The 18,610-nt window shown below is 48.8% G+C and overlaps 1 protein-coding gene across 3 annotated transcripts in view; it reads left to right on the top strand.

Moving 5' to 3' along the window:
* Nucleotides 1–18,610, top strand: part of LOC140424757 (sodium channel protein type 1 subunit alpha-like) — a 702,944-nt gene that overhangs the window by 415,666 nt on the left and 268,668 nt on the right. For all 3 annotated transcript variants that reach the window (XM_072508138.1, XM_072508136.1, XM_072508137.1), the window contains 2 exons: nt 1,259–1,444; nt 4,794–5,165. In XM_072508138.1, the coding sequence (XP_072364239.1) occupies nt 1,259–1,444; nt 4,794–5,165 (558 nt within the window). The remainder of the gene's footprint in view (nt 1–1,258; nt 1,445–4,793; nt 5,166–18,610) is intronic.

The following is an 18,610-nucleotide window of genomic DNA, read 5'->3' as shown; positions in this document are numbered from 1 at the left end:
TCTGAAAGAACACCCTATCTCGGCCATGAACTTTGAAAGTGGCAACACAAGTGGACAAGGTAGTCAGGAAAGCATACCAAACGCTTGCCTTCATTGGACGGAGCATCGAGAATAAAAACTGTCAAGTCATGCTCCAGTTGTATAGAATCTTGGTAAGGTCGCACTTGGAATATTGCGCACAATTCTGGTCGCCACACTACCAGAAGGATGTGGAGGCTTTGGAGAGGGTGCAGAGGAGGTTTACCAGGATGTTGCCTGGTCTGGAGGGTGTTAACTATGTGGAGAGGCTGAATAGACTCAGACTGTTTTCATTAGAAAGACGGAGGTTGAGGGGTGATCTAGTCTACAAGATTATGCGGGGCATGGATAGAGTGGATGGGCAGGCACTCTTTCCCAGGGTGGAGGGGTCAGTCACCAGGGGGCAGCATTTCAGGTGTAAGAAGGTTTGGGGCATATACCGGTGCGGGATTCTCACACACTTGGCGCGATGGCCCGATGCCGGCGCCAAGAACGGCGCGAACCACTCCGGCGTCGGGCCACCCGGAAGTTGCGGAATCCTCCGTACTTCCGGGGGGTAGGCCGGTGCTGGAGGGGTTGGCGGCGCCGCACCGACCGGCGGCGAAGGGCCGCCGTGGTCCCGCACATGCGCAGAACCACTGACGTGTTTCCTGCGCATGCGCAGGGGATTTCTTCTCTGCACCAGCCATGGCGGAGCCCTACAGAGGCCGGTGCGGGGGGGGGAAAGAGTGCCCCCACAGCACAGGCCCGCCCGCAGATCGGTGGCCCCGATCGCAGGCCAGGCCACCGTGGGGGGGGCCCCCAGGGCCCGATCCTCCCCCCCCCCCCCGAGGACTCCTGTAGACGGCCTTCTAGCCAGGTCCCGCTGGGATAGACCAGGTCCATTTCACGCCGGCGGGACTGCCCAAAGACGGGTGGCCGCTCGGCCCATCGGGGCCTGGAGAATTGCCGGGGGAGCCGCTGCCAACGGCCCCCAACAGGCGCGCCGTGATCCCCCGCCCTGCCCGAAAACCGGCGTCGAAGCGGCAGGGCGGGATTCACGCCGCCCCCGGACGATTCTCCGACCCGGCGGGAGGTCGGAGAATCCCACCCCAGATGTTAATTGGGGGGTTCTCAACCTGCAGAGTTTAGCAATGCGGCAAGTGTGCTAACACCCATATTATTCCTAAAAAAAAAAGACATCAAGGCCAATAAATGGAACATGCTGTTTCATACAAATCACTTCCTGCCATTTTCACAGCAGCTGGCCAGATTGGGCAATGAGACCTTGTCGAGAAGTTCCTCCGAGAGATCGCATTTAAGTGCAAGGAGCACCAGAGAAAGGAGCAACAGGACCAGGAGTGGAAAAGAGCTGGAAAAACTGGAAGAAGGTTTCGATGAGGAAAAGGAACTGAGGTCTGCATCAGAAAGTGGCTTGCCACGGAAGGTAATTCATCCGTTGCATGTTACACAGTCTCGATGAAAGAAAGGAACTTACCTATCCACTTGCATAGAATGATGTTGCTGCTCTTGTTTAAGGTTTTTCTTTCCTGTTGGTAATAACTGCTGCCCTCGTACTGTTAAAGAAAGCCAGGTGCAATTCATAGTAGAGGAAGATTCATCTCATTCTGCGCCGCACACTAAATAAAAGGAGGTACCCAGAGTCATTGGTCTGGATTTTGCCAGCCCCTTTGGGCATGGGTTGGGAAGGGGGAGGCTGGCAAACCTCCCCTGTATGAAGGAGTTGGGTGGCTGGTCTGATGTTGCCATTTCGCCAGCAGCAAACTTGCTGCTTCCTCTTAAATACATCTGTACAGTTAGTCTCAGCCAGCCCCAGCGAGTTCCACATTGCCACCACTCTCTGGGTGAGGATGTTCCATTCTGAATTCTCCATTGGATTTCTGGGTGACTATATTGTATTGACGTCCTCCAGTGACACTCCTCCCCACGAGAGGAAACATTCTCTCTGTGTCCGCCTTATCAAAACCTTTCAGAATTTTAAACGCCTCTATTGGGTCACCGTTCAGCCTTCTCTTTCTGCTCTAGATCGCCCCCTGCAGCAAATGGTGAGTCAGACGAAAGCCTCTTCCTCAGTACAGGAAGGGTACTGACCCTTCACAATAATGACCATTTGCATTTTAAACATTTTTTTAAAAGTCTCAAGGAACTTCATTATGGAACCGTGGTCGGAGAACGCCCGCCCACATAAGAATTAGGAGAACCAACTTAAAATTAGATCAAAATGATCAGTCCATGGGGAAGCTTTTTGTAAATTCGTTCTTAGGATGTGGGCATCGCTAGATGGTCCAGCATTTGTTGGCCAGCCCGAATTGCCCTTGAGGCTTGCTAGGCCATTTGAGAGGGGGACAGTTAAGAGTCAGTCAGATCACTGTGTGGGTCTGGGTCTGGGCCAGACCTGGTATGGCGGCAGATTTCCGTCCCTGAAGTACATTAGTGAACCAGATAGGTTTTTGCGACAATTGGCAATGCTTTCATGGCCATCGTTAAATTTAATTCCAGGTTTTCAAATTTCCCCATCTGCCTTGGGGGGATCCGAACCCAGGACCGCAGGGCATTACCCTGGGTCTCTGAATTGCTAGTGCAGTGACAGTAACATTACGCCACCCTCTCCGCCCGTGGGGGAGCTGTTCCACAGACTAGTTCAACATCAGCCTGACATAGACATTTTTATCAAATCATACCTTATAACCAATGTCGCAGACAGCACTATCCCTGGGTATGTCCTGTCCCACTGGCAGGACAGAACCCCCCCCCCCCCCGCTGCCCTGCGCAACCCCCCCCCCCCCCCCGCTGCCCCGCGCCCCCCCCCCCCCCAACCCCCCAAACCCCACATTCCCCTCAGCTGATGAATCAGTACTCCTCCATGTTGAACATCTCTTGGAGAAAGCACAGAGAGTGGCAAAGGCACAGACCATACTCTGGGTGGGGGACTGCAATGTCCATCATCAAGAGTGGCCACTACTGAACTGAGCTGGTCGAGTCCAAAAGGACATAGCTGCTCAACTGGGCCGATGGCAAGTGCAGGGAGAACCAACAAAAGGGAAAAGCATACTTGACCTCATCTTCACCAATCTAGGCAGCACGGTGGCACAGTGGTTAGCACTGCTGCCTCACGGCGCCGAGGTCGCAGGTTCGATCCTGGCTCTGGGTCACTGTCCGTGTGGAGTTTGCACATTCTCCCCGTGTTTGCGTGGGTTTTGCCCTCACAACCCAAAGATGTGCAGGCTAGGTGGATTGGCCACGCTAAATTGCCCCTTGATTGGAAAAAATGAATTGGGTACTCTCAATTTATTTTAAAAAATCTCTTCACCAATCTACCTACTGCAGATGCATCTGGCCATAACAGTATCAGTAGGAGTGGCAACCAGACAGTCTGTATCAAGACAAGATCCCGGGGTGAATTCTCCGCCGGCGGGATACTCCTAAATGCCCTCTGAAATGGCCCAGCACATCAGATCGAAGCACAAGGCATTTGCTACAGACAAAAAGAAAACAAAGAAAAATCCAGACTTAATTCCTCAGAAAAATGAACTGAAAGTGCCAACGTGCGCCTCATTTAACCGCCAGGTTTATTGAACTGACCAAAACAATATTCGGGAATTATAACACACCTTTATTTATATTTAGGGCTTTTGGCTTCCTCTTGGAGGCTTTGTTTGCAATGCACCGGGGTTAATGTGTTTGTTTCGAATTGGGTGAAGCCTTCCATCAACCTCATAGCAGCGTGCAACCTCATCTTCTCAGTCAGACTGCCCATTTCCACCTTCGACCCTGTCTCAGCACATCCGCTGCTGAAACCCGTAACCGCACTGCGCTCGCTGGCCTACATTGCCTCCTGGTCAATTAATATCTTTATTTTAAAATTTTCAGCCTTGGTTCCAAATCCTTCCATGTCCCAAATTTTTTCAAATTAATTTAGGGGATGTGGGCATTGCTGGTGGGCCCAGCATTCATTGCCCTCTATTTCGGCGGGCATGTGAGAGTCAACCACATTTCTGTGGGTTTGGAGTCACACATGTGGGCAAGACTAGGTAAGGGTGGCAGATTTCCTTCCCAAAAGGACATTAGTGAACCAGGCGGGTTTTTATTAAAATTGATAATCGTTTCATGGTCATCACCAGAATTTTTGAATGGAATTCAAATTTTGCCATCTGCCCTGATGGGATTTCCACCCAGGTCCCCAGAGCATTGCCCCGGGTCTCTGGGTTACCCAGGTCCCCAGAGCATTGCCCTGGGTCTCTGGGTTACCCAGGTCCCCAGAGCATTGCCCCGGGTCTCTGGATTACCCAGGTCCCCAGAGCATTGCCCCGGGTCTCTGGATTACCCAGGTCCCCAGAGCATCGCCCCGGGTCTCTGGATTACCCAGGTCCCCAGAGCATTGCCCCGGGTCTCTGGGTTACCCAGGTCCCCAGAGCATTGCCCCGGGTCTCTGGATTACCCAGGTCCCCAGAGCATTGCCCCGGGTCTCTGGATTACCCAGGTCCCCAGAGCATTGCCCCGAGTCTCTGGATTACCCAGGTCCCCAGAGCATTGCCCCGGGTCTCTGGATTACCCAGGTCCCCAGAGCATTGCCCCGAGTCTCTAGATTACGAGTACAGTCACACTACCACCACACCACTTGATGAGAGGGGAGGTCCTCCAACCACGCTCTCCATGCCATTCTAGTCCATGGCATTATGCAACCTCGACTGCCTGCCCATTGCTCCCTCATCGATCAGCTCAGTGTGTTGTTATGTGTGTGTGTGAACCTTTACCAACTTGGATTCTTCCCGCAGCCTCTCATGACGCCAATACTTTCAAATCGCCATCCGCTCAGGCGGAGCAGCATATTCCGCTTTCGGACCCACTCCGCGGACGCAGCCATGGAGAACATATTTTCGGATGACGAGGTCAGCGTCTTTGACGAAACCGAGAGTGTCAGGGACTCCTTGTGCCTCCCTGAGCTGTACAGAACCAACAGCATCCAGAGTCACGGGAGTCACCGATCGGTGCCAAGCACAGTCAATGTGTCACTCAGTGGGCGGAGGAAGTTGCACAGTGCCGTGGACCAGAATGGCGTGGTGAGCGTCGTTGGAGGACCTCCCATCTCACCAAGCAGCCTCCTTCTCCCACAAGTGATAGTGGGAAAGCCAATCATGGAAGACAACGTAAGCACTGACATTTCTTATAAAGCTTTTTTTTCAATTTGACAACAGAAATCAATTAGGAAGGAAACAATATTGTTACAAGGAGATTGGATGGTAAGTTTCAGTCCAAGCATTAGTGAGGTCACACATAGAGTACTGGGTGCAGTTTTGCTCTCCTTCCCTGAAAAAGACACACTTGCCCTCCCCTCGAGGGAGTGCAACGATTGGCTAGTTCCTAGGATGAGAGGCTGAGGGGACATAGAGTAGACAAGCCTACATTCAATGCAGTTTGTAAGAATGAGAGGGGATCTAATTGAATTTAAGGGTCTCAACATGGTAGACAGGTCCCTGGGGCCGAATGGGATCTATCCCAGGTTACTGCAGGAGGCAAGGGGAGAAATAGCTGGAACCTTAACAGTTATCTTCACAGGGGCTGGTTTAGCACAGTGGGCTCAACAGCTGTCTTGTAATGCAGAACAAGGCCAGCAGCACGGGTTCAATTACCGTTCCAGCCTCTCCGAACAGGCGCCGGAATGTGGCGTCTAGGGGCTTTTCACAGTAACTTCATTGAAGCCTACTTGTGACAATAAGCGATTATTATTATCCTCTTTGACCACAGGCAAGGTTCCAGAGGACTGGAGAAGCCAATGTTATTCCCTTGTTAAGAAAGGAAGCAGGGACAATCCGGAAAATTATAGGCCGGTGAGCCTGACATCAGTGGTGGGGAAGCTTTTAGAAAAGATATTGAGGGACAGGATATATGCACATTTGGAGGAAAATGGACTAGTTAGTGACAGGCAGCATGGTTTTGCACGGGGAATGTCACGTCTCACCAACTTGATCGAGTTTTTTGAAGAGGTGACAAAGAAAATTGATGAGGGAGGGGCTGTGGATGTAGTTTATATGGACTTTAGTAAGGCGTTTGACAAGGTCCCACATGGCAGACTGGTACAAAAACTAAAATCACATGGGATTCGGGACGGCTGGCTAGATGGATACAGAGCTGGCTTGTTTATAAAAGACAGAGAGTAGTGGTGGAAGGGTGTTTTTCAGAATGGAGATCTGTAGCTAGTGGTGTTCTGCAGGGATTAGTGCTGGGATCTCTGTTGTTTGTAGTATATATAAGTGATCTGGAGGAAAATGTGGATGGTCTGATTAGTAAGTTTGCGGATGACACAAAGATTGGCAGAGTTGCTGATAGTGCCGAGGATTGTCCGAGGATACAACAGGAATGGGCACAGAAATGGCAGATGGAGTTTAATCAGGACAAATGCAAGGTGATGCATTTTGGAGGATCAAATCTAGATATGAATTATACTGTAAATGGCAGAACCCTTAGAAACAGTAACATACAGAGGGATCTGGGCGTGCAGGTCCACAGTTCCCTAAAAGTGGCAACACAGGTGGCCAAGGTGATTAAGAAGGCATATGGCATGCTTGCCTTCACCAGCCAGGGCACTGAGTCCAAGAGTTGGGAAGTCATGTTACAGCTGTATAAAACCTTGGTTAGGCCACATTTGGAATATTGCATGCAGTTCTGGTCACCAGATTGTCAGAAGGACGTGGAAGCTTCAGAGAGAGTGCAAAGAAGGTTCACCAGGATGTTGCATGGTCTCAAGGGTGTTGGCTATGAGGAGAGGTTGAATAAAGTAGGATTGTTTTCACTGGAAAGACAGAGGCTGAGGGGAGACCTGATAGAGGTCTACAAAATTCCAAGAGGCATAGGCAGGGTGGATAGTCAGAGGCTTTTTCCAAGGGTGGAAGTGTCAATTACAAGGGGGCACAGGTTCAAGGTGAGAGGGGGAAAGTTTAAGGGAGATGCGCGAGGTAAAATTTCCACGCAGAGAGTGGTGGGTGCCTGGACCGCGCTGCCAGAGGATGTGTTGGAAGCAGGCACATAAGCAACATGTAAGAGGCATCTGGATTTGTCATGAATAGGGAGGAAATAGAGGTATACGGGCCGAGTAAGGGCAGAGGTTTTTCTTTAGTTAGGGAATCGCAATTGGCACAGGCTTGGAGGGCCAAAGGGCCTGTTCCTGTGCTGTACTTCTCTTTGTTCTTTGTATGGCGAGAAAAGTGATTTCTCTGAATGGAGAATCTCGAGCAAGGGGCCACACACATAAAAAGGCTTTGTCCACTTGTGTCTAAGGTGAGGAAAATTATCTTCACTTTAAGGGTCGTGACCTGGTGGAATTGTCTACCCCAGAGACCTGTGGAATTCTGAGTGATTGAATATATTCAAGACAAAAGTCTTTTTGGGTGCGCCAGGAATTAAGGTTTCTGGGGATAGTGCCAGAAGGAGGTGCTGAGGTAAATCAGCCATGAGCTTGTTGATTGGTGGAGAATGCTCAAAGGGCAGAATGGAGTACACAAACTCCAATTTCGGATATTCCTGGTACTAGTTTATCACTTCACTGAAGTTATAATTTTGAGGAAATTATGTGAATGGTATTGAGACAGGTTCTCTGGAATTTTGTGTGAAAATGCAGCTTGGGGAAGAACACGATGGTAATTGGGCAAACTATCACCTCTCATTGCCAATCTTGCAAGGACCCTCATGTGTCTGAGGTGGTTGCCAGATCATTTTGTGCTCACCTGAAATTCCCTCCCTCCCTTCTCTCTTGCTTTTCTTACTGTGATACCGCTGCACCCCAGCCCCAGTGACCATTAAGTGACTCTTGGCAGCGAGCATTCAACCTAAAAACTGCTTCGTAATCGCATCTGCCTCGATTATGGGGTGTTTCAGTCAGAGTCGATGAGGCAAAACTGTTTCCACTGGCAGAAGGGCGGATATACAGAGGACAGAGATACAAAACAACTCTGCGTAAACAAATATTTGGGACGGTGGGTAGGGGGAAATGAGACATTGAACATAGAATGGCTACAGTGCAGAAAGAGACCATTGGGTCCATCGAGTCTGCACTGACACTCCGAAAGAGCACTCTACCTCGGCCCATTCCCTGTGTGGGTTTCCTCCGGGTGCTCCGGTTTCCTCCCACAAGTCCCAAAAGACGTGTTGTTAGGTGAATTGGACATTCTGAATTCTCCCTCCGTGTACCCGAACAGGCGCCGGAGTGCGGCGACTAGGGGCTTTTCACAGGAACTTCATTGCAGTGTTTATGTAAGCCTACTTGTGGCAATAATAAAGATTATTATTAGTAGTATTATTAGTGTCCGACGGTTAGGTGGCGTTACGGGGTTACAGGGATAGGGCGGAGGAGTGGGCCTAGGTAGGGTGCTCTTTGGGAGGGTCCGGGCTGACTTGATGGACCGAATGGCCTCCTTCTGCACTATAGGATTCCATGATTCTATGATGTTTCGACTGTGATAGGAAACCGGAGCACCTGGAGGAAACCCAAGCAGACGTGGGGAGAACGTCCAAACTCCACACAAATAATCACCCAAGGCCGGAATTGAACCCAGGTCCCTGGTGCTGTGGGGCAGAAATGCTAACCACTGTCCCACCACATTTAGTTGGACATCTTAGCAGCCAAATAATTTTAACAGGCCTTTTTAATGTTTTCTTTTGAAAACACTTCCTCATCAGCTAAATAACCTTCAATATAGATGGACTGGGAGGAGCAGCATTGGGACTGGTTGTCTAGGTGATGGCAGTATTAGTGCTATGGAAACCGCTGCTCACTTCATGGAGCCACCTGCAGAATGTTCCATCATCAGGGACAGATTAGGTGGCGGGGATGCAGTGGCGAGAAGATTAAGGTTGTTGGACTGATCCAGGGTCCAAAAGATGAACGTGTTGCTAGGTAATGGAAGGTTAATAAAAGAAAAATCATCATGGGACAGCTGCATGAAGGAAGATGAAAAGAAAACCTGTGGAGTTTTGTCAATGATTAAAATGAATGCATATAGGTACTCAGTTGGAAGTTAAACAATTATGTGGTGAAAATTAAAATGGGATCATCAGAAATCCTGGCCCAGGGTGCATTCCAAATACCGCGGGATTGAAACAAATGCCCTGTGGAACATTAGAACTATTGGGAACAGGAAAAGAACCACTGGCCTTAATTATCTCTCGGTTATGTGACATGCCCTGATTAGGTCTCGAAGCCACAAGTGTTTCTTCCAGAAGGTAGAACGTGAGCAATGTTGTCAAGCGTCACATAATTGTTGATAAAGGCTGGAGTGGTCCCAGCTGTCGAGGCCGGTCTAGATTCATAAATGTTTTCAGCACGGAAGGAGGCCATTTGGCCCGTCTGGCCCACGCTGGTCAACAAAGATTTGACTTCACTAATCCCATTTTCCAGCACTTGGGCCACAGCCCTAGAAGTTAAGGCAGTGCAAGTGACTATCTAAATATTTCTAAAATGTTACCAGAGTTTCTGGTTCAACCACCCTTTCAGGCAGTGAGCTCCACACTCCCCCCTCCCTCTGGGTGAAAAGGTTTCTCCTCCAATCCCCTCTTAACCTTCTACCTCTTGCCTTAAATCTATGCCCCCTGGCTATTGACCCCTTTACTGATGGAAAAAGTGCCTTCCTATCCACCCTATCTATCCCATTCATGTCTCTCTTGTTCCCACCTCTGCCCGCCCCTTCTCCGATCCAGCGAAGCTAAAGGGCGCCATCTGCAGGTCAGATAATCTCTGGCACCTGGAGTGGGAAGCAGCCCAGCACTGTGAAACTATGAACCACCCTCCCATATCCCCCTGAAATGACAATATAATAATAATAATCTTTATTAGTGTCACAATTAGGCTTGCATTAATACTGCAATGACGTTACTGTGAAAATCCACGAAAATACATGAAAAAGAAAGACCTGCTTTTATAACGTGTCATTTGCAACCTCAGCATCCTCTAAGGCGCTTTACAGCTCCTGAAGGACTTTTTCAAATGTGGCAATTCTTGTAACACTCTCTGTGAGGGAGAAAATGGTTAAACATCCCCGTGTCAGCCTAGATTCCTGTACCCCCGTCTCTGGGGTGGGACTTGAACCAACAATCTTCTGTGTCTCAAAGGCCAGAGTGTTACCTCCATGCAATAGCTGACACCTGTATGAAGGGAACAGTCAGTGACAGCATGTCAGCAACGCGGTGGGGAAAATGAACCCCTCCATCATGTCACTTCCAGTCACTTATTGGATGTTACTGATTTGTGCTGGACTGGAATTTTGGAATGATCAGGAGCATTTATCCTCTGCTTCTATTGGCCATCTCGGGAGCTCGGTGCTGTGGTGTGTTAAGGAATGGGTTAAGAGACATTCCAATTAAATGTCTCATTTATGTTAAGTACCCAATAATTGACCCTGATATGTAAAGAAGCTTCAGGTGGCCTTGGGAGCATGTGATGTGATGATAGAGTTTTTGTACAGAGTTGTATTAGAGGAAAATAAAGGTGTTTGTGAGAAGGAGCAGAACTTTTGACTCTTTATACAACAGCAGCTAAACGTCTAACATGGTGGGGCTGTAATTGAAGTGTGGATTTATGTTTATTTTTGAACAAACATTCCACAAAAAGAACATTTATAGCAGCATGCACAATGATGCTATCAAAGGAAGATTGTATTTGTGTGACGCCTTTAACTTGGTATAATAACCAAGGTGCTTCACAGGAGAGTTGGCAAGATTTCACACCGAGCCGCAAATGGAGATATTAAGCCAGATGGGAGTTGGGTTTGAAGGAGCATTTAAACGATAAAGATAGAAAGGTCAGATTTAAGACCCTAGTTTCAGAGTTAATCAAATCACTCTCAAACAAAATATTATGATCACTCTTCCCCAGAGGCTCTTTATCAACTAGTTAGTAATTAACTAATTATATCTTGTTCTCTAGTTGGTTTAGGGAGGGAATTCCAGAGCTTAGACCCGAGGTAGCTGGAGGGCTGAGGAGGTGGGGAATGTGCAAGGGGTCAGAATTGGAGGAGGGGTGGCTCCACTAGCGCAACCGGTTGGTGCGCGGTACTTATACAGAATTGGAGGAGTGCAGAGATTGTGGTGGGTTGCAGAGGTGGAAACTGTTGCAGAGATAGAGGGGGGGGGGAGGGAGCAAAGCCAATGAAGGACTTGGAAACTGGATTTGAAGATCAGGAAAGAAGTATAAATATCTCTCAAAGTGATTAACGTACTCAGTGAATTAGCTTTGGAAGTGCAGTGATTATAGTCATAGCCAGTTTAAGGAATGGGAGGTTAATCTGGTTGAGGTAGCATTCATTGAGAGAGGAATGTTTTCAGGACACTGGGAGAATGTTTCGACTGGCCCAAGGGATCGTTACATGCAAATCCGACAGTTGAGATCTGAATTCGACAACAGGCATTGTCCTCTCTGAGTGTGCAGCAGTGCAGTCTAGATTATTCTTTTTCCCAATTAAGGGGCAATTTAGCGTGGCCAATCTACCTACCCTGCACATCTTTAGGTTGTGGGGTAAAACGCACACAGACACGGGGAGAATGTGCAAACTCCACATGGACAGTGACCCAGGGCCACTATACACGGACAGTGATCCAGGGTCAGGATCGTACCCAGGTCCTCAACGCTGTGAGGCAGCAATGCTAACCACTGCGCCACCGAGCCGCCCCACAGTCCAAGCTTTGTGTGGAACTCAAACCATGGCGCGCGATTCTCCACTCCCACGCTGGTTGCGAGAATCGCCTGGGCCGCCAGAATTTCCGGGGACGCCGGTCCAACGCCCTCCCGCGATTCTCCCAAGCGGCGGGAACAGCCCGGTCGAGTTTCGCGGGCCGCAAGCCGGAGAATCGCCCGAGACACCCAAAATGGCGATTCTCCGGCAGCCCCGCTATTCTGAGGCCCGGATGGGCCGAGCGGCCAGGCCAAAACGGCGGGTTCCCCCCCGGCGCCGTCCACACCTGGTCGCTGCAGTCGTGGGCGGTGCGTGAACGCTGGGGGGGCGGCCTGTGGGGGGGGGCGAGGGGGGATCCGGCACCGGGCTTCACCTGGAATGTGGGGTGGCCCGCGATCGGTGCCCACCGATCGTCGGGCTGTCCTCTCTGAAGGAGGACCTCCTTCCTTCCGCAGCCCCGCAAGATCCGTCCCCCAGCTTCTTGCGGGGCGGATTTAGAGAGGACGGCAACCACGCATGCGCGGATGGCGCCCGTTATGCGGCGCCGGCCGCGTCATCTATGCGGCGCCGCATTTACACGGGCGACAAGGCCTGGCGCATGTAGATGATGCGGCCCCGATCCTGGCCCATTGTCAGGGCCTGAATCGGTCGGGACCGGGGCCGTTCCGCGCCCTCGTGAACCTCGACGGCGTTCACGGCGGCGTGGCCACTTCGGCGTGGGAGTGGAGAATCCCGCCCCATGAGCTTAGTTGGACATGACATCGATTGAATCTCGTCCTTTTTACATACCAAAATAAGCTTCTCCAATCTGTTTTTAAACCTGTTGTTCGTTTATCCTCATATCTGTTTATTCTTTCCTCATTAATTTCTCGGTCATCCTTTGCTGAATCCTAAAAAATCCTCCCAATCCTCGGGCTCTTTTTGTCAACATTATAAGTCTCTTTATTCTAGTACTGTCTCAAATCTAAATGGACTACTCTTCCCATTTGGATTTTTATTCTTCAAGGAATTTATATTCATCATGAATTATGTGTTAACTGCCATCCATCGCATCTTTTAATCTGGTTTCTCGATTTTCCTTAGCCAACTCATCACTTATATCTACATAGTTTGCTTCGTTCAGATTTAAGACCCTAGTTTCAGAGTTAACCAAATCACTCTCAAACAAAATATTATGATCACTCTTCCCCAGATATTTTTGCAACTAGTTATTAATTAACTAATCTCATTATATAATACTAGAATCAAGCTAGCTTCTTCTCTAGTTGGTTCCTTGACATATTGGCTTGGAATACATTCCATTAATAAAAATGTTAGATTTAAATGAACTTTCTTTAACACCACACCTGACAGATGTCACCTACAACAGTGCCTCCTTCTGTGCTCTGCTGGGACTGCAGTTGTGTTCATGGTTCTAGAGTGAGATCATGAATGCACAATCTTTTGACTCAGAGGCGACAACGTTACCTCCTGAGCCATGGCTGACACTACAAGAGAGACATTGTAAACCTACCACATTTACTGAAATGCCATGAGCAAGTCTGTTACTGGTACAGACTCTCAGACAAGAGAAACAGCAGAAACAAGAGATTTGGCATAGGCTTCCTTAGCCCCCATCAATAGTATTGTTAGACTATCATTGCAACACCAGCTACAATTCTTACCTCTGCATGACAATTGATTTCAATCAACAACAACAACTTGCATTTAGATAGTGCCTTTAATGCAGTAAAATGTCCCTAGGCACTTCATTGGAGCACTATCAAACAAAACTTGACACCAAGCCATGTAAGGACACATTCGGACAAGAACTTGGTCGCAAAGATAGTCTCCAAGAAGGGTCTGAAATGAGGAAATATGTGCAGAGAGGAAAACAGGTTTAACAAGGGACTTCCAGAGGTTAGGACCCAGGCAGTTGAAGGCACAGCCACCAATTGTGGAGTGATTAAAATCAAGGCTGGACAAGAAGCTAGAATTGGAGGAACGCAGCTATCATGGAGGGTTGTGGTCCAGGAGGGGGTGCTATGGTGATTGGGAGGGGTGGGGCCATGGAGAGAACTGAAAAGACAAATGTGAATTTTAAAATAAAGGTATTGCTGGACAGCGTGCTGGAGGGTTGCAGGGTAGGGGTGGGGTGATGGCCGGGGTGGGGTGATGGCAGGGTGCCAGGGGTGGTGGGGTGCAGGGGGGTGGTGGAGTGGTGCAGGGTTTCGTAGGGATTTCATCTTCATGTCGATTGAGGTCTTGGAAGGTGTGATCGTTCTCACCAAACCAGCCTTTGTATTTCCTGATCTTCTGCCCAATGGTTTCTTCACAGCTTGAGATGATGGCTGTAATCAGCTCTTTCCATTTTCTTCGACGCCATAGGAATGGAGACTTTGGAGAAGACATTATTAGAAATTCATGCTTAGCTCTTGAAGCTGCTCAACGTTGATCTTTTTTCAGAGCCGTTTCTCCTCTTCCATTGTTTCTGGTGGAGTTTGACGGACATAGAGGAGCGGATAAACCGGTGGTCTGCCCAGCAGTCACCTGCACTGGTCATCGCTTTGGTGTTGAGAGCATCCTTTTTATCTCGAGACCAGACAATGATGCAGTCAATCATGTGCCAGGGCTTTGAACGTGGATATCTCCAGGAAGTCTTGAACTTGCATTTTTGATGGAACAGTATGTTAGTGATGATGAGCTGGTGCTCTACGCTGTTGGTGTTGCAATTCACAACTCTTGCCTTTCCAATGGTTCCTTTCCAAAGTTGGGAATCCTTTCCAACCCTGGCGTTGGAGTCCCCGAGGAGGAAGACCTTAACTTCCTAGGAATGTTGGAGAGCATGTTGTCCAGGGCAGAGTAGAAACCTTCTTTGGACCAATTGGCATCAAGGGTTGGGGCATAGGCACTCATGATTGTTGCCTGCTGGTTCTTGGCATGTTGTAGACAACGGGTCATGATCCGCTGGTTGATGCTCCTTCACAAAACCTGGAATTGACATCTTGGGTAGAATGGCCTGGTTTTGTGTCAGATTATCCTGTGATCCTATACCCTGGGATTGGCGTAGATCAGAAATGTTCAAGTCTTTGGTGTGCTAATCCGAACTAATTCCCTTGTATAATCAGTCTGTTTGAGACAAACAGTTCTCCTGAAGAAGGAAATCCCATCTTGTGAACTGGTTATACCTCATTCTGCGACCCCTCTACCTTGCGTGAGATTGGCAATTTGCTGCCTGGGAAACCGTATCTTATCTCCCCCCCCCCCCCCCAGTCTCGGCGTCAAGGGCTTGCAACAATAATATGAAAACAAATTAGGTTGCACGTGGGTTGGAAACATTCTGTATTCTCTGTAGGGCTTGTGCTAAGTAAGGGAATCCAACTGATAATCAGGTTTTTTATAGAATGTGGAAAACGCCAGATTAAAGGTAGAAAATAATCATTTGGTCCAAAGGCAGGCCAAGTACAATCTGGAATGTTCCGCTGCTGGAATTTTCGAATGGAACGGTCGGTGCCAAAACTCCACGAAACCCGAAAGCAATGAAGCAAAATAAGACCTTCCAAAACATTATTCGCCTTTCATATCTTCAGCATTCGCACAACATTTCAGCCTCTGCTGCAGTAACATTGAGACTGGTTGTTACCCACAGAGCATTTGATCATTTCCAGCTTTATTTACCTCTTTGGTCAGAATCAAAAATAATTCAACTCCATTTCGAGGGATCATTCATTTCTTGCCAGTCAGGTAGCACATGTCAGATTTTTGAAGGGCGAGTTGAAGGTAGCGAACAAAACACACAGTAATATGTGATTGTTTAAAAACATATTCTTAATTCAAAAATACCTCCTGTTGACTTTCGAGGAATCCTTGGGGGAAATAATATTTGAAAGGAAAGTTTTCTTTCTGAGTTAAGAAATAGCTTGAGCTAAAATGGAACCCATCTAGCGTTGCAGATTACCGCTCAGGCGGTGATGAAATGAAATAGCACAGAGGAGACCATTTAGCCGACTGTGTACTGTGCTGTACCCATTGTTACCAAGGCCGTCCCTTTGGCTCTGACTGATTCAGTTTTATACAGTAGATGCTACCAAGCAGCAGCCTGTTTTTTCCTGGAACTATCCTTCCAGTGCTTCAAAATGCCATGATTTAGTTGCACGCATAAAAACAAGCTCAGACACATGTGGGATTACTTGCTCTCTGGCTCCAGACTGAGAAAAGAGATATCGATTCATTGCTTAAATAGCTCATTAAGAATGTCTGTGATACCAGATACAAATAGCATTTCATCCTCGTGGGACTGACCAGTTAGACTGCACGTACATGATTTCTTCCCGGCCTGACGCGCTTAATGGAGTAAGAGGAGATATGGACGTGCTTCTGATCTGGTGTCCTGCCCGATGGATTTGGGCAGCAGTTCGCTGAGCTCCACTTGGTTTGCTGCTTCGGGGGGGAGGAAGTTGCAGAACTGTCCAGTGATGTATTTCATCAGGAGAAATGCTGTTGGGGTTCTCTGGGGCTTAATGGATAAGTGCACTTCCTGGAGGGGAGCTGGGCAGTGCAGTAACCAGCAGAATTCCTGAGCTTCAGTCCCTACTGAATCAGCTAACCCAATGGTAGTTGGCGTGCTGCCGAGGATTTGCGACAATTGTGCCACCAGGAGGCAGGGTTGAGCTGATCTGTGATGCCCCGTGGGGTCGAATAGTCCTTCTGGCATCATAAAATTTACAGTGCAGAAGGAGGCCATTCACCCCATTGAGTCTGCAGTGGCCCTTGGAAAGAGCATCCTGCTTAAGCCCACGCCTCCGCCCACTGACACAATCTAACCTTTTGGACACTAAGGGGCAATTTATCACAGCCAATCCACCTAACCTGCACATTTTTGGACTGTGGGAGGAAACAGGAGTGCCGGGAGGAAACCCATGTCGACACGGGGAGAAAGTGCAAACTCCACACAGACAGTCACCCGAGGCCGGAATTGAACCTGGGACCCTGGAGCTGTGAGGCAGCAGTGCTAACCACTATGCCATTGTGCTGCCCATCCCTGCTTCGGCTCACACGGGAAGAATAGAATTGTAGCCCAGCATAGATTAGCATCTTCAATATATCGAGTGGTGCTTCACATAGAGTGAATTATTCACGAGTAGATTTATCGTTAAGTTGTTGGAACAATCAACTTGTGCACAGTAATCTCACACAAGTAGCAGATGAATCTATTATTGTGCTATTGGCAGGGTCGGGATGAATTTTCAAAGCATACCTACTGAAACTATCAGATATTGTTTTGGTTTAATGCTCCATCCATGGGATAGCATCTCTGTTGGTGGGCGCTCCCTCAGTACTGTATTGAAGTGACAAGCTACATTGTGTGTGTATATTGTGAAGGTGGGCTTGAGCCTACAACTGAAACAAACGGACAACTCAATGATTCCTTCTTCAGCGATCACTCACTAGCGAGTATGGTTGTCCACCTAAGAAACTCCGTGTTACTGGTCATGGGTTCTGTGGGTCCTTGCGTGGCTGATGAGCCCAATCCGAGAACCGCATCTTCAACTACACACTTGGCAGGTGTTTCCAAAGGTGCGATTGTTGCTTCGATTCAACATCGTTGGTATTCCTTTCTCAGGCTCCTTTTCTGGGCCTCCTCTTCATAGAATTTACATTCGTAGAATTTACAGTGCAGAAGGAGGCAATTCGGCCCATCGAGTCTGCACCGGCTCTTGGAAAGAGCACCCTACCCAACCGCACACCTCCACCCTATCCCCGTAACCCAGCAACCCCACCCAACACTAAGGGCAATTTTGGACACTAAGGGCAATTTAGCATGGCCAATCCACCTAACCTGCACATCTTTGGACTGTGGGAGGAAACCGTAGCACCCGGAGGAAACCCACGCACACACGGGGAGGGCGTGCAGACTCCGCACAGACAGTGACCCAAGCCAGAATCGAACCTGGGACCCTGGAGCTGTGAAGCAATTGTGCTATCCACTGTGCTACCGTGCTGCCCCACACAGCCGGTGACCAAGCCGGGAATCGAACCTGGGACCTGGAGTTGTGAAGCAACTGTGCTAACCACTATGCTACCGTGCTGCCCATGGTATTGTGTCAGTGTCAGTGTCCCTTGCTGTCAGGTGTCAGGAAGAATTGTGGTCCTACAATCAGGAGGTTCTTCCAAATGGGACTCTTCTGAGCAAGGGTCTCCCAGGCATTGACGTTGACATTGTATTTCTTGAGGTAAGCCTTCAGGGTATTTTTGAAGCACTTCCTTTGTCCTCCTCCTGTTCGTCAGCCTTCCTTGAGCTGAACAAAGATTTGCTTTGGCAGTTGGGTCTCTGACATCCTAAGCACATGTGGAGTTGGTTTCGGATGACCATGGCCTCGATGCTTGTGCTGTTGGCTCCTTCAAGAACACTGATGTTAGTAGGCCGGTCCTCACACCTGGTGTGGAGAATACATCTTAGACTGCATTGCTGGTAACTCTCTAGGGCCTTGGGGTGATGTCTGTACATAGTCAAAGTTTCTGAGCTATACAGAAGAGTTGGGAAGACGACTGCCTTGGACACGAGGATCTTGATATCAGCACGAATGTTGCTGATGTCAAAGATTCACGTCCTTAGACTCCCGAAGGAAGCACTCGTGGATTGGACATGACGTTGGATCTCCACATCGATACCAGTCTTAGATGAGAGGAGCCCCCAGGTATGGGAAATGTTCGACGTTTGGTAGGATTTCTCTGTTGATCTTGAAAGAGGGAGAGACCGGATCTTGCCCTGGGCGGGGTGGTAAAGGACTTGAGTTGCTTGAGTTGATGCTGAGACTGAGTTTTTTGGTGTGCCTCCAGGAAGGTGTTAAGCACAGCTTGGAGATTCTCTTCTGAGAGAGCGGAGATGGTGATGTCATCCTCATACTCAAGCTCCTCGAACAATGTCAGTGTCGCTCTCTTCTTGGATTTCA

Source organism: Scyliorhinus torazame, chromosome 6 (assembly GCF_047496885.1).
Source record: "Scyliorhinus torazame isolate Kashiwa2021f chromosome 6, sScyTor2.1, whole genome shotgun sequence".
Lineage (NCBI taxonomy): Eukaryota > Metazoa > Chordata > Chondrichthyes > Carcharhiniformes > Scyliorhinidae > Scyliorhinus > Scyliorhinus torazame.
The sequence above is the reverse complement of the archived record's forward strand: the minus strand, read 5'-3'. Positions and strand labels throughout refer to the sequence as shown.